Source organism: Tetrahymena thermophila (genome assembly GCF_000189635.1).
Source record: "Tetrahymena thermophila SB210 genomic scaffold scf_8254803, whole genome shotgun sequence".
Classification (NCBI taxonomy): Eukaryota; Ciliophora; class Oligohymenophorea; order Hymenostomatida; family Tetrahymenidae; genus Tetrahymena; species Tetrahymena thermophila.
In genome coordinates, this window is record NW_002476559.1 from 1023034 (window position 1) to 1035437 (window position 12404).

At 23.8% G+C, this 12404-nt stretch overlaps 3 protein-coding genes across 3 annotated transcripts; 1 reads left to right on the forward strand and 2 right to left on the reverse strand. All coding sequences in view use genetic code 6, as the record gives it.

The window, feature by feature from the left end:
* Positions 1 to 1020: 1020 nt before the first annotated feature.
* TTHERM_00011400 (Myb-like DNA-binding domain protein) lies at positions 1021 to 2352 on the reverse strand (the record flags this gene model as incomplete). Its single annotated transcript, XM_001008219.3, has 1 exon — positions 1021 to 2352. One exon carries the CDS (start codon positions 2350 to 2352, stop codon positions 1021 to 1023), a length of 1332 nt encoding a protein of 443 aa, XP_001008219.2.
* Positions 2353 to 8009: 5657 nt separating this feature from the next.
* TTHERM_000011438 (hypothetical protein) lies at positions 8010 to 8502 on the reverse strand (the record flags this gene model as incomplete). The annotated part of the gene is made up of 2 exons (XM_012795663.1): positions 8010 to 8120; positions 8176 to 8502. 2 exons carry the CDS (start codon positions 8500 to 8502, stop codon positions 8010 to 8012), a joined length of 438 nt encoding a protein of 145 aa, XP_012651117.1.
* A 1977-nt stretch (positions 8503 to 10479) lies between these two features.
* On the forward strand, positions 10480 to 11115 carry TTHERM_000011439 (transmembrane protein, putative; the record flags this gene model as incomplete). The annotated part of the gene is made up of 1 exon (XM_012795664.1): positions 10480 to 11115. The coding sequence occupies one exon, from the start codon at positions 10480 to 10482 to the stop codon at positions 11113 to 11115; it is 636 nt and encodes a 211-aa protein (XP_012651118.1).
* Between the last annotated feature and the right edge of the window lie 1289 nt (positions 11116 to 12404).

A 12404-nucleotide genomic window follows, 5' to 3' on the forward strand; every position in this document is an offset into this window, starting at 1 on the left:
AAGAAAGATTTATCTGACAAGAGAGCAAAAAAAATAAGTAGATAGATTGATAATGATAGATTTATTGATTGATTAATTATTTTTCGTTTAATTGAGAGTAAGGGAATGTAAAGACTTAAAATTTATGATAAAAATAAATTTTTTCATTATTAATTAGGAGTGACAGACAGATTCAAATTTTAGTATGTTAGTGGTGTTATTTGTAGTTAATTATAATAAATGTAATTGATTGCTTTTACTTATCTTATTTTTTGTGTGGGAAATTTTAAAAAATTATTATTGCAATTAATTCAATGAACCATAAATAATCTTCAAAAAAATATATGTTTTTATGCATGTTAATTTGTTTATTTGCCGCTATCCTTATAAATTAAGCAAGATCCTTTTTAATCAAATTTTAAGAGATATTTAAATTAAAATTGATTGTGTTCTATTTATTTTTCATTTAAAATCATTCATTTATTGATTGATTTGATTTGATTTGATTTATTTTTTTCAAATTTTTAGGAGCTATTACTATTATTTCAAATTTTCTTTTGTTTGTTTACTTTATAATTTCCAATGATTTTTCTAATTTGCAAAAATTTAATTATTTATCAGTGCTGCTTTCGGAGCTGCTTGCTTGCTTGTTTGTTTGATTATTTTGTTTTGCTTTACTTTGTTTTGTTTGTACTTTTACTATTAAAGCGCTTTCTTGATTGATATTAAATTAATTAAATTTTGATAGAACAGCCACAGAGAAAGAGAAAAAACTTCCTATCATCTTGAAATCATACAAATAAAAGCGAATAACTGCTTTACAGCACTAATTAAAAATAACAGATATCTGGAGGAGGAGTTTGTTCAAATTATCATTAAATCTCTCCTGAATCCGAATTAAATCTATCTTAATTGCGAATTAAATCTCTCAGTAACCAAAATTGACTAAGATATTTCTCTAAAATTGATCGCAATTGTCATATCTTTTTTTTCCCTTCCCTTATTTCTAAAATTTGAAAGGATGAATGGGATAAATGAGAGTCAGAGGGAGTATATTAAGTTTTTATGCAATTATTATATTGATTTCAATATTAAACAAGATTTATATATATTAATATATGAAGTTGTCTATTACTTTTTGTTTGTTTCATTTTGCATGGCGAATTGCTGGCTCGCGTTAGCTACAGCTTAGTTTATATGGGAGTACATGGAAGCTGGAGCATTCAATCCAAGCTTTCCATTACCATTGTGCATATTTTGAGAATTTTATAGATGATTATTGTTATGAGAGCGCTCATCATCTTCTTCTTCATCATCATCATCTTCATCGTCATCGTCATCATCGTCGTCTTCGTCGTTCTCACCATCAACGTCGTCTTCTTCCATCACGTTTAGATTTTTGGCAGCTACCTTTTGAACTTATATCTGCTTTTTCTTAGATGCGTTGTTCTTGGTGTTGTTTGAGCAAGCATCTTTTACTTTTTAGTTATTATCACTATTTTTATTTGCTATGTAGGAATTATCATCTGAGAGATAAATACGACTAATGTGTGAATAGAAACGATTTTTCACTGTATTTTCAGGACGACCAACAAGCTCATTTGAAATAGCAGACCATTTAGGACCTTGCTCTAAGAACATGTCCAAAATTTTCTGATCTTCTTCTTCTGTCCAAGGACTTCTTTTAATCGAAGGGTCTAGCTTGTTAATATAACGCTCACGGACTTGTTTGCCTGTTTTGCCTTCAATGTGTTGTGCAATCATACCCCAGTTCTTACCATACTTTTCGCTAAGTTCTAGCACTTTTTAGTCCTCTTCTGGTGTCCATGGCTTACGGACTTTAGTGGGCAAGATACGACGCCAGCGCTAAGAGCACTGAGATGCATTTCTACCAGGAATTTTAGCAGCTATTTCATTCCATTTTCCTGGCATTTGTTCACACAATCTCTTTAATAATTCATCTTCTTCACTTGTCCAAATTTTAATTTGACGCTTTTTCTTAACTATGTTGGCATGCTTGACAATAATTCTCTTATTCTTGAAATGAGAAATATTTATGTTATGATGACTATGAGGTACTGAACCAGGAGAATTATTAGAATCATTTAGCTAGTGGTTAGATCCTTTGTTATTCTTTAAATACTACTTGTAAGATGCACCACTACCTTCCAAAAAGCTAGTGCTATTTAAATTATGATTGCTAGAAGGCTGAATGCCGCCTACGCCGCCTAATGCATTCAGATTACCTTCACTATTGAGTCGGGCCTAATTAGCGTAGAGAGCTGGATTGGCAAAATAATTCATGTTGTGCATCGCTTGCTAGATGGCTAATTAGCTTTATAATTAACTTTACATTCCTTCTGTCTTTATCATGTTCTTTATAATGCGTTTAATTAAAAAATAATTTCGTTATAATTAAATATTGCAAATATTTTTTTAGCTTTGCCTTTTGTTTTCTGCTGATTTGCTTTGCTTTACTTTGCTTTGCTTTGTTTAATTAATAGTATATTTATTTCCATTTCAATCTAGTTGATTTATCGATCAATCAATAAATCACTCACTCTTTCATTCATTCATTTATTCGTTCCTTTGTCGAGCATTGAAATTACATATCAAAAATTAAAGCAAACTTCTTTCCATTTATTATTTATTCTATTCATCCATTTAATCTTGATCAACTCGCTTTAATTAATTGCCTCACTTTTTAATTTATGCATTTGCTTGCTCATTCAATCAAACTACTTACTTCCCTTGATACACACATTCATAGATACCTGCCTACCAATTTTTACATCAAACTAATTAGCTAAATGAATTAATAAATTGCTAATTGTCAAGCTATAAACAAACTAATTAATTAAAAAACAAACAATTTAGCACTCTAACATATCTTGCAGACTGTTTGTCTGTCTACATGACTGAACAAATTAATTATTTTATTGATTGTTTTAAAATAAAATTGTTCTTTATTAGTTATTTAAAGATATTTTTGGGCTTTTTTAAGATGCTAATTCAGTTATTCAACCTGTATGAACGTTTAACTTTTTGTCATTTTATTTACTGAAATTGATTTAGCTGGTTGGTAGGTAGATAGGTATGTAGGTATTATTTAATTTAGCTTATAAAGCAAAAATTATAGGTTAATAAATTTTTTCTCTCTGTTTTTTGAAGAGATAAGGAATTAATTTTAACCAAAACGCTTGTGAATTTTCTATAAACAAAATATTTAATTGTAGTCTTTGGGTATTCTTAACCATCCTAAAATTTTTGATAATTTTTTCTGGGAAGATATAAAGTTTTTTTATTACATTTGAATGTTATCTCAATTCTAAAATGCATTCATTCACTCACTTCTAATTTTAAAAAAGTGAGCTATCGAAAAAAATTTATGATTTAATTTTCAAATATTTGAGATTAATATGCCAATTGCTTCATTCTTTTAATTTGGAAGAATCTTAAATGTACTTTCAAATAAAATTTGACATAATTGGGATAAGTAACAATAATAATTATAAGTATTTTTCATCCAAAATTCAGTAATTAAAAATTATGTTATAGTGTTTATTATGCTGTCTTTTTGCTATAATGAATTGTTTCTTTGCATTTTGTTAATGTAAAGTTAGTAAATTAAAGGGGGAAACTGAATAACCAACTGTAATTAGAGAGCTTTTTATGAGAAATATTATATATGATATTCGTTCTTTGACAATCATAAGTACTTGTAATCTATTCTATAATCAAACGAAATTTTTTGTTCTTTTATATTAAAATTACAGGGAAAGATTGTAAGCAAGGAAAGATATTTAGTTATAAATTGAAATCGTTTTCCAAATAAATTAGATTACTTATTCTAAGGTGCTTTACAAGCAAAAATAAAATGCAAAATTTTTAAAAGTTGTAATTTAATATTGGCTGCGAAAAAATATCATTCATTAATTCATCATTTTAAAGAAACTAGAAACTAATTTATTTTATCTTTTGGGCAAAAATTTAGATCAATTATTAACCTACTGGCTCAAAAAAAATAACGAGGCTATTTTTATGCTTATAAAAGCTGTTTCGCGGTTGGTCTAAGGAATGAATAAGATTAGAAAGTGGATAAATTTTTTAGTCAAGAACATTGATTTCAAAATATTGTGATAAGGAAGAATAAATATTTGAAGGTTTTTGATAATCTGATGAGTTCAATTAACAAATTTTTATAATTCTAGCATCGAAAAAATCAATAGAAATTTGATATGATTATAATTTATTAAATAATCTAATTTGCTGAAACTTCTAAAATTGGATTTAGTTTGGTAGAGAGAGAGAGAGTGGGATAATAAAAAATTATAATTTAATTGATAGATCATCTTTTTTAAAAATATAACACTTGCTAGTGTATTTAAAGTTGTTTTGATCAAAAATAATCAATAACAATTAAAATAATCGATTTTTATTTGTATTTTGCTTACATTGATTTTTGTTAAAAAATAAAGTTATGCTGCTACTTTGCTTTTATAAATCTGTTTGATCGATCTCTAACTTAGAGTTAGTAGAATTATTTCAAAAGCATCATCCAACCGAGAAAAAGATGGCAGTAAAAAAACTAATTTAGATTTAGCTTGGAATATACGCCTTTCAAAATAAAAGGAGGCAGAAGCGTTGTTATTTAATGAAGCAATTAATTTTGTTAGACTTTAATAATATAGTCAAGTTATTAATTAAATGTATTCAAATAATTGAAATAGATAAAAATGCACTTAATAACTTAATAAACCAAACCAAGTCAATTATTTATTTATTTACTTAATCTTCAAAAATAAATGCTTAGAATTTTAATGATGACAAAATTGTTAATTTATTTTCCCACCTTTTTGAAAATTTTCTATTTTTTAAAAGTATTCTGAAAGAATTTTATAAATCTTTAAGAATTGAGTTATTTATTTATTTATTTAATTTTTTTTTTCCCTTTCACATCATTAATTTATTTAGCAAAACAAAATTTGTTTCATTCAATTTATCAAATTTATCTCTGTGTTCTAAAAAAGAAATGAAATTAAGGCATATCTATGTTACACAAAATATGCTAATTTTCCTTGTTTATTTCAATTTATTATTTTAAGGATATAATCTTGTAAAATAGCTCTGAGGGGTTAAATTTAGCATTTTGCAGTGCGTCAATTTTGATTTGTTACTATATAAAAATAAATTTAGTAACCAAAGTGGCTAAATTTGAATTTTTATTTTTTTTACTTTATCTAATTTCTACGTTTGTGAAAATAAGCATGTTTTTCTTAAGTATTTTTGTAATATGTTTAAAACAAAGAATGTTTGCTTGATCTAAATGTAATTTTTCGCAAGATCATTCTCAAAAATTGATATACGGTAGGTAGTTTGATTTTTTTTAAATGAAAAATTCAACAAGGTTAAAAGTGAAGAAAGAAAGGCAAGAGCTTATTTATAATAGTGTTAGGTTTTTAGTTCGCAAATCAGAGAGTGAGAGAGAGAGATTACGTCAGAATGAATGAATGAATAAATGAACGAGAATTAGGAAATTTTTTACATTTTTTTTGTATGTTTTGAAGGCTTAGCTAAAAAAATAATAAATTGAAAGGATTTTTACCTGCATTTTAAGATTGAGAAGAGAAGAGGGAGACTCGATCATGCCGTTTTATCCTACAAAGCCTGTGTTTTAGCTGACATTAGAGGAGCTACCATAACTAAACTAAATTTCAGTAAAAAATTTAAGTAATTAATTTTAAATTAAAAGATTATTAATAATAAATAGCTAGATTAATTTATAATATAGAAATTATATTTTTTCCAATTACTTGTTATGGGTTTATTGAGCTGTTGCTGTGAGGGGGATTGCTAAAATTTTAATACTGAAGCTATAAATTCATTTTTCCTGGGTCAATATATAGACTGTGATTGTTTTGCAACTAAACGATTCTAAAAAGGGGCAAATAACTTACTATTTTTGCAAGTAGATCAAAGAGTTTTCAGTAAATGTCAGACTGACTGGTAAAATTTTAGTAAAATGAATTTATTTTTGCAAATAGCACTCTTGTTTATGATTTTAATATTTATTTGCCTTTTGCTTATGAAAGTAAACTCTGAAAGTAAGTAGAATTGTGTGCTTTACTTCAAAAATCTTTTTCCTATTAATATTTTATTAAGACAAACTTCTTTAATATTGACATTCATGGAAGCTAAAAGTTAGCTTTAAATTTTGTGCAGCTTAAGTTAAATTTAATATCGATAATGGGGAAGTGAGAAATTTTTGCTGATTAATTAATGAGCTCTAAATTTCCAGCATTGCGGGGTGATTTCTGTTTTGAAAATGCTGAGATTTCATGCGGGTTAAAAAAAAATTTGTTGTTTTTGAGTTTGGCGAGGATAAGTAAGTTACATTTATGTGGAAAGTTTGTTAGAATAAAAGCATGTATTGTTTGCACAAATTAAAATTAAATAGTATACCAAATTAGAGTTGATTAGAGTTTGAATTATTTATGTATTGATTTTATCTTTTACTTTATCTTTTTTATCTAAAGCGTTTGTTTATTTAATTATTTATTTTCTTTTTTTTCGTTAAGTTAATTTCCCTTTTTCTGACTACACCTTCCCTTTCCTAATATTTCAAAAAGATAATTAATCAATAAAAACTATCCTATCCTATTTTTCTTCTTTATTTTATTATTAATTTCTTTTCTTTAATTAATTCCTTCTTTTTCTTTCCTGATTAATTAAATAAATAGTTCATAGACTCATCCATTCATCCTTCCATAAAGTCATTTACTCGCTCAATCACTTATAGTTAGTTTTTCTTTCTTTATTTCTTTTTTTCTTTCTTTTAATAAATGAATGAAAGAATGATTAATTCATTGATCGATTGACTGATTCATTGATTTACTGATTGACTGATATATTGACAGACAGATTGTTATATTGATTAATTCCTTAAAAAATTTACTTACTTCATTGATCGCATAACTTATATAAATGCTGATTCACTTTTTTTCTTACTTAACTTATATTAACATCTAATAATATCTTGCTTATGCTATTCTCAATTTTTTTTACTTTTTCTCATACGCTCATACAGAGAATATGCTTAAACTATAATTACTTAGCAGTTTAGGTCATTCAAGATAAGAGCCGTAATACCTTAAAAATTAAACGAAAAAAGTTAATGAAAAAACAAACCAATTGAATAGAATTTTAGCATATTAAAATATACTTACCCCCTTTTTCTAAATAATATATTAATATTTTTTGAGCAAAAAAAAAACAAAGAAAAAATAAAGCAAAAAAACAAACAAACACGACCATTAAGTTTTGGATTAATTTAAAAGTTAAATGCAGTTTGCTTTACTTAATAAAAATTTAGAAAAAAAATGAATCATTTCAATGGGTAAACATATATATTTTGTAATTTTTATTCGTTTGATTATTTAGAATGAGTTTAATGACATGGTTTTAAGGTAATTCTTTTAAAAAACCAGAATCAAATGCAAATATATTTATACTCAAAGATAATAAAGTTATCAATAAATTATAATATTTTTACAATAAATTTTTGTTTTCTTATCTCCCCAATCAAAAAAAATATCTGCGAAATCAATTTTCAGAATTTAAAATTGTTGATTTGCTAACCTTGTTCCTTATAAAAGGTTTTTTTTTATAAGGATAAGCTTGCTTTTTTGTGAAACTATTTTATTATTTAGAATTCATAAAAAGGATGTTTGTGTTTATATGGTAATCTCAAAGGAATTAGCAGTTTACAATTTTTACAATTTATAAATTTAGGAGAGACTTTATTAAGCTCAGATTTATCAATTTTATTTTACAGATAATCAATCACTTCTAATTTACACAAATTTTGATAGTTATCCAACGAAAAACAGATAAACAGATTGGTTATTTTTTTTTTCTATTAATTAATTGCTTAAGTCAATTATGATTTGCTTGTTTGTTAGTTCATTTGAATTACAAATTTCTTCTAAATCTCTAACTTACTATCCCAATAATTTATAAGATTTTGGCTTTCAGATATTAAATATTTCGTAAAATCTATATTTAATTTCCCTTACCTTCCTACAGAAATATTTCATTATGCAATAAGCTTCTAAAAATGTATTTACTGATTTACAAAATAGCTTAATAAATATTTTAATATTGTAATTAATAGCTGATTATGAATTTTAAATTTACCTTCGCTATTGTTCGCTATTATTTTACTTTCGTTGTTTGCCTGTTTATTTATTTGTTTAGCGGATCTATAATTATTACTCTATTTCTGTATACATTAAATAGATACTGATTTTACATTTTATTTTTATTGGATTTACATTAATTAGCCTTTAATTTCTATCTCTTAAATCGATAACATTATAAAATAAGCTTAAAATTCAGCATACTTGTGGATTTATTCGAATTAAAGACTTGCATTTTATATTTTCCCATATCTTGAAAAGGTAAATTTTCTCTATCAATAACAATTCTGTTAAAATAAGCTTTAATGTATGTAAAGTATTCCATTACAAATATCAAACAAAATCAAATTAAAGCATTCAAATAAAAATAATTCATAATTTCAATATAACTTTAATTCAAAACTCTCGTTTTGCTTTATAGGTGTAACTATTTAATCAGGGTTTTTGGTTATATATAAAAGTGATCTGCATAGGACACAAAATTACTTGTTCAAGAATTTATTTTACAAATGAATGGTATAACAAATAATAAATAAATATTTATTAATTGATTGATAAATATTTTGTAAAAGTACTTTCTTTCGGTTCTCAAATAGTAGCAGATAAAAAGTAAATAAAGCACATATGAAATTAAAATATGTGTGACTAAATGTGATTGTGATTAATTATGTTCTATATTATATAACTTGATGACTTATAAGTTAAAGTGAGATATTTCACCCTCATTTATTAAAAATGTACAAATAAGATAGTAGCCCATTGATAATGTTAATATAAAAAGATAGATCACTCAATCTTTCTTGTAAATAAAAGTAGCAAGATAGACAATTTTCTTTTAAATTAGACTTTTGCAAAGTGTGGTAGAAAGCACCTTCTTTTAAACGAAAATAACTCATAATTAAATAGAAAAGAGTATTCCTAACCAGCCAATTATAAAAATCCACTTTTTTAAATTAAAAATTTGATGGATATTTTATAAATTTGCAAAAGATACTATATATAAAGCTAACTATCTTTCCATCTATCTATATATCTATCTATCGAATAATTAAAAAATGTGATAATCATCCGTGTTTGTTTGTTAATTTAAGATTTTTTTAGTCATAAAGTTTGTTAGTTGTCTTTCGGCTATTAATTATTTATTTATTTATTTTTATAAAATTAGAAATTTGGCATCCATTGTAACTTACTGTTGTTCTGATAAACTATTTAACTCTTATTATCACATACATATAAAGTTTGATCTCATAATTTTTTCTTCTTGTGTTAATTCCTTTATTTACCCTTTAAAACCATAAAAAATCAGGCAAAATTTACAACTTTATGATGACTTAAATTTCATAATATAAAATTTATTTTGAAAAAAATAGTTGTAAGCTTTAAAATTGAAAATTTTATTTTGAAAATAAAATAAGCTTAACCTTATAAAAAACTCTCACAAAGGACAAAAAATAAATAAATAAAATTACAGAAATTGTATTCTAGCACCTTATTTTATATCTCTCTCAAAAATTTTAGTATTTTTAACCGTTTGTCTTGATACAAGTAAATCTTTTAATTTATTTTCTTAAATAAATTTAGATTTTTCTGTCAGCTGCAGAGGAGTAATTCATACAATTCACTCATTTTAAATAATTTTCTTTTACTTTTGAATTTATTTGTAATTTGGTAAAATTATCGATCAATTTGATAAGTAATTTTAAGAGTTCATTCCAATCATTTAAGAAAATTATGTAGATTTAAATAATTTGTTAATGGATGCTTTAGGTAAAGGTAGGTTACCTTCTTTGGCTATTTGATGATCAAATTAACATTTATTGCAAATAAATATTGTAATACTTGTAATCATATTAAATTTTATGGATTATAACTAAAGTTATTTAACATTAAAAAGTGCTAGAACTAAAAAGTAAGAGAAGCAAAGCGAAGCTAAATTTGAATTCTGCTCTCTCTAACTATTCCCAATACCTTTCGTTTTGCTATCCTAAAAAATAACAAACAAAAAATAGATTGCTTACTTCTTCCAAAATTTTTATTTTTGGAAATTCTTGAAAGAAAAAAAAACATTGCCATTTTTTATATAAACTAGAATCCAAACAAATACTCAAAAAAAATAAGAATAAAAAATTTAAAATTGATCATATATGATTAAGTTTTAAGTGATCAAATTAAATGGCAACAACAAAACTTACGATAAACTTAAAAATAAAAAACTAAGAGAGCGCATTGCACGATTGGTTGCATTAGAAGTTTTTCAAAATAAATGAGTTACTCTGAAACTATTATCATTAATTACACTTGAATGAGTAAACCTAAATAAGACGAATTATAAACTGATATTATTCCGATATAATATATAAATAAATAATAGTTTTATTTATATTCTACACTAGATTTTATGCTAAAAAGATGTGATTATTCTATTGAAACTGGGAATTAAATTTTTAGAAAAAGAAAAGCAAACATCCTTTTTCATAAAAATTTTACATAAGAAAAGAAAAAAACTTTAGTTTTTTTTGTAGTAAATAAAAATTTGAAGAATCAATCAATCAATCAATCGATCATTCATTACAATCTTTACCTTATAGATTATTTTTAATTTAGAAAAAAAATTTTGAGTGTAAACTAATTCAAAAGTTCCAATTTACTTAAAAAGATTATATATTCATTCATATAACAATTACCACTTTCTCGTACTAAATTTATTTATCCTGTGGTTAAAAGTTTTTTAACTTTCCAAGGCTTAGCATAAAAAGTGTTAGATAATCTGGGAAAAAAGAATATTTTGGTATTCTTAAAAATTAAAGCAGTCAATTATATTATTATTCTATTTATATTTATTTATCTAAGCAATAATTATTTCAGAAAGTTTTCTTAGAAAAAGGAAGTATTAGATAAATTCTTTCTTTTAAAGTTGTTAAAAAGATAGATATTTTGATAATGTAATTAGATATCCTTTTCAGGAAGTAGAAGAAACTAAAACAAATAAACAACCCCACTAACAAAATAAGCAGACTAAATATTAATTTATTTGGATTACAAAATAATTGTTGTGTTTTTATTTTATTTAATTTGATATTAAATTTACAAATCTAAATAAGGAAATCATACATCAAAATCCTCATCTGTAATTAATTATTTTCTTATCTCAAAATGATTGGTTATTTTTCCATAAAAAATAAATTCTATCATTCTATTTAAATAAAATACTTACAGTATTATCTTTGCAATCTATATATTTATCTTACTATAAAAAATTACAGTTAATCAATGTAAATCTACATATTTATTAAATTTATCAATAAGAATTATTAATTAGTAATAAAGTCTTCATTTATTTTATTTATTTAATCTATTTCATTTGTTTGTAATTCAAAGCAAGGACATATGTATAATAAAAAATAAATAAACCAATCTATGTATGTCTTAGATATTCAATTTAAATTATTATTGATTGTTTTAAAGAAGAAACAAACTATTCTCATATTTTAATCAAGGCACTTATAATATTTATTTATGTCTATTACAATTAATCTTTTTAAATTAAATTAAGTTTATGTCATGCTTTTAATTTAATCTTTGATTAAAAATTAAATAAATTATAGCTATTCTTAAGTGAAAAATACCTTTTTATTTATTTATTTTTTAAATTTACAAAATTCACTTTTAATTTTTTTAATAAATTTTAAAGAATTTCTTAAATTAAATTTGAATCCATCTATTTTATTTTTAAACTTTTTATAAATTTTTAGTCTCAAATTTAAATATGTTTAATTAAATTTTTTTCCCAATTTTAAGATTTAAATAGAATTTTGGAAATTTTTATACAAAAAAATATAATTTATTTTTATAATTTTATTATCAAAAGCTATTTTATAAAATGAATTATATTAATTTTTTTATTGCTTACCTTAATTTATATTTTGAGCATTTTGAATAAAACTTGACAGATGGTGTTTGTTTTATTGACTGTTTATAATCACAGAATTTATTTATATTAAATGGTAGTTTCAATAAAATATACTTTAGGTATATCAGTTAATATATATTTGAAAGTTAGTTAACAAATAAAAGTGATTTTTATTTATACAGGCTACTAAATAAATCCCTTTAATTTCTATTTTATTCAAGTAAAATTTACATTGAAAAATAAAAAATCAATTGCAATAAAATTTTATGACAACATTAACATATATTTTTTTTTAATTTTTATATGTATTTTATTAA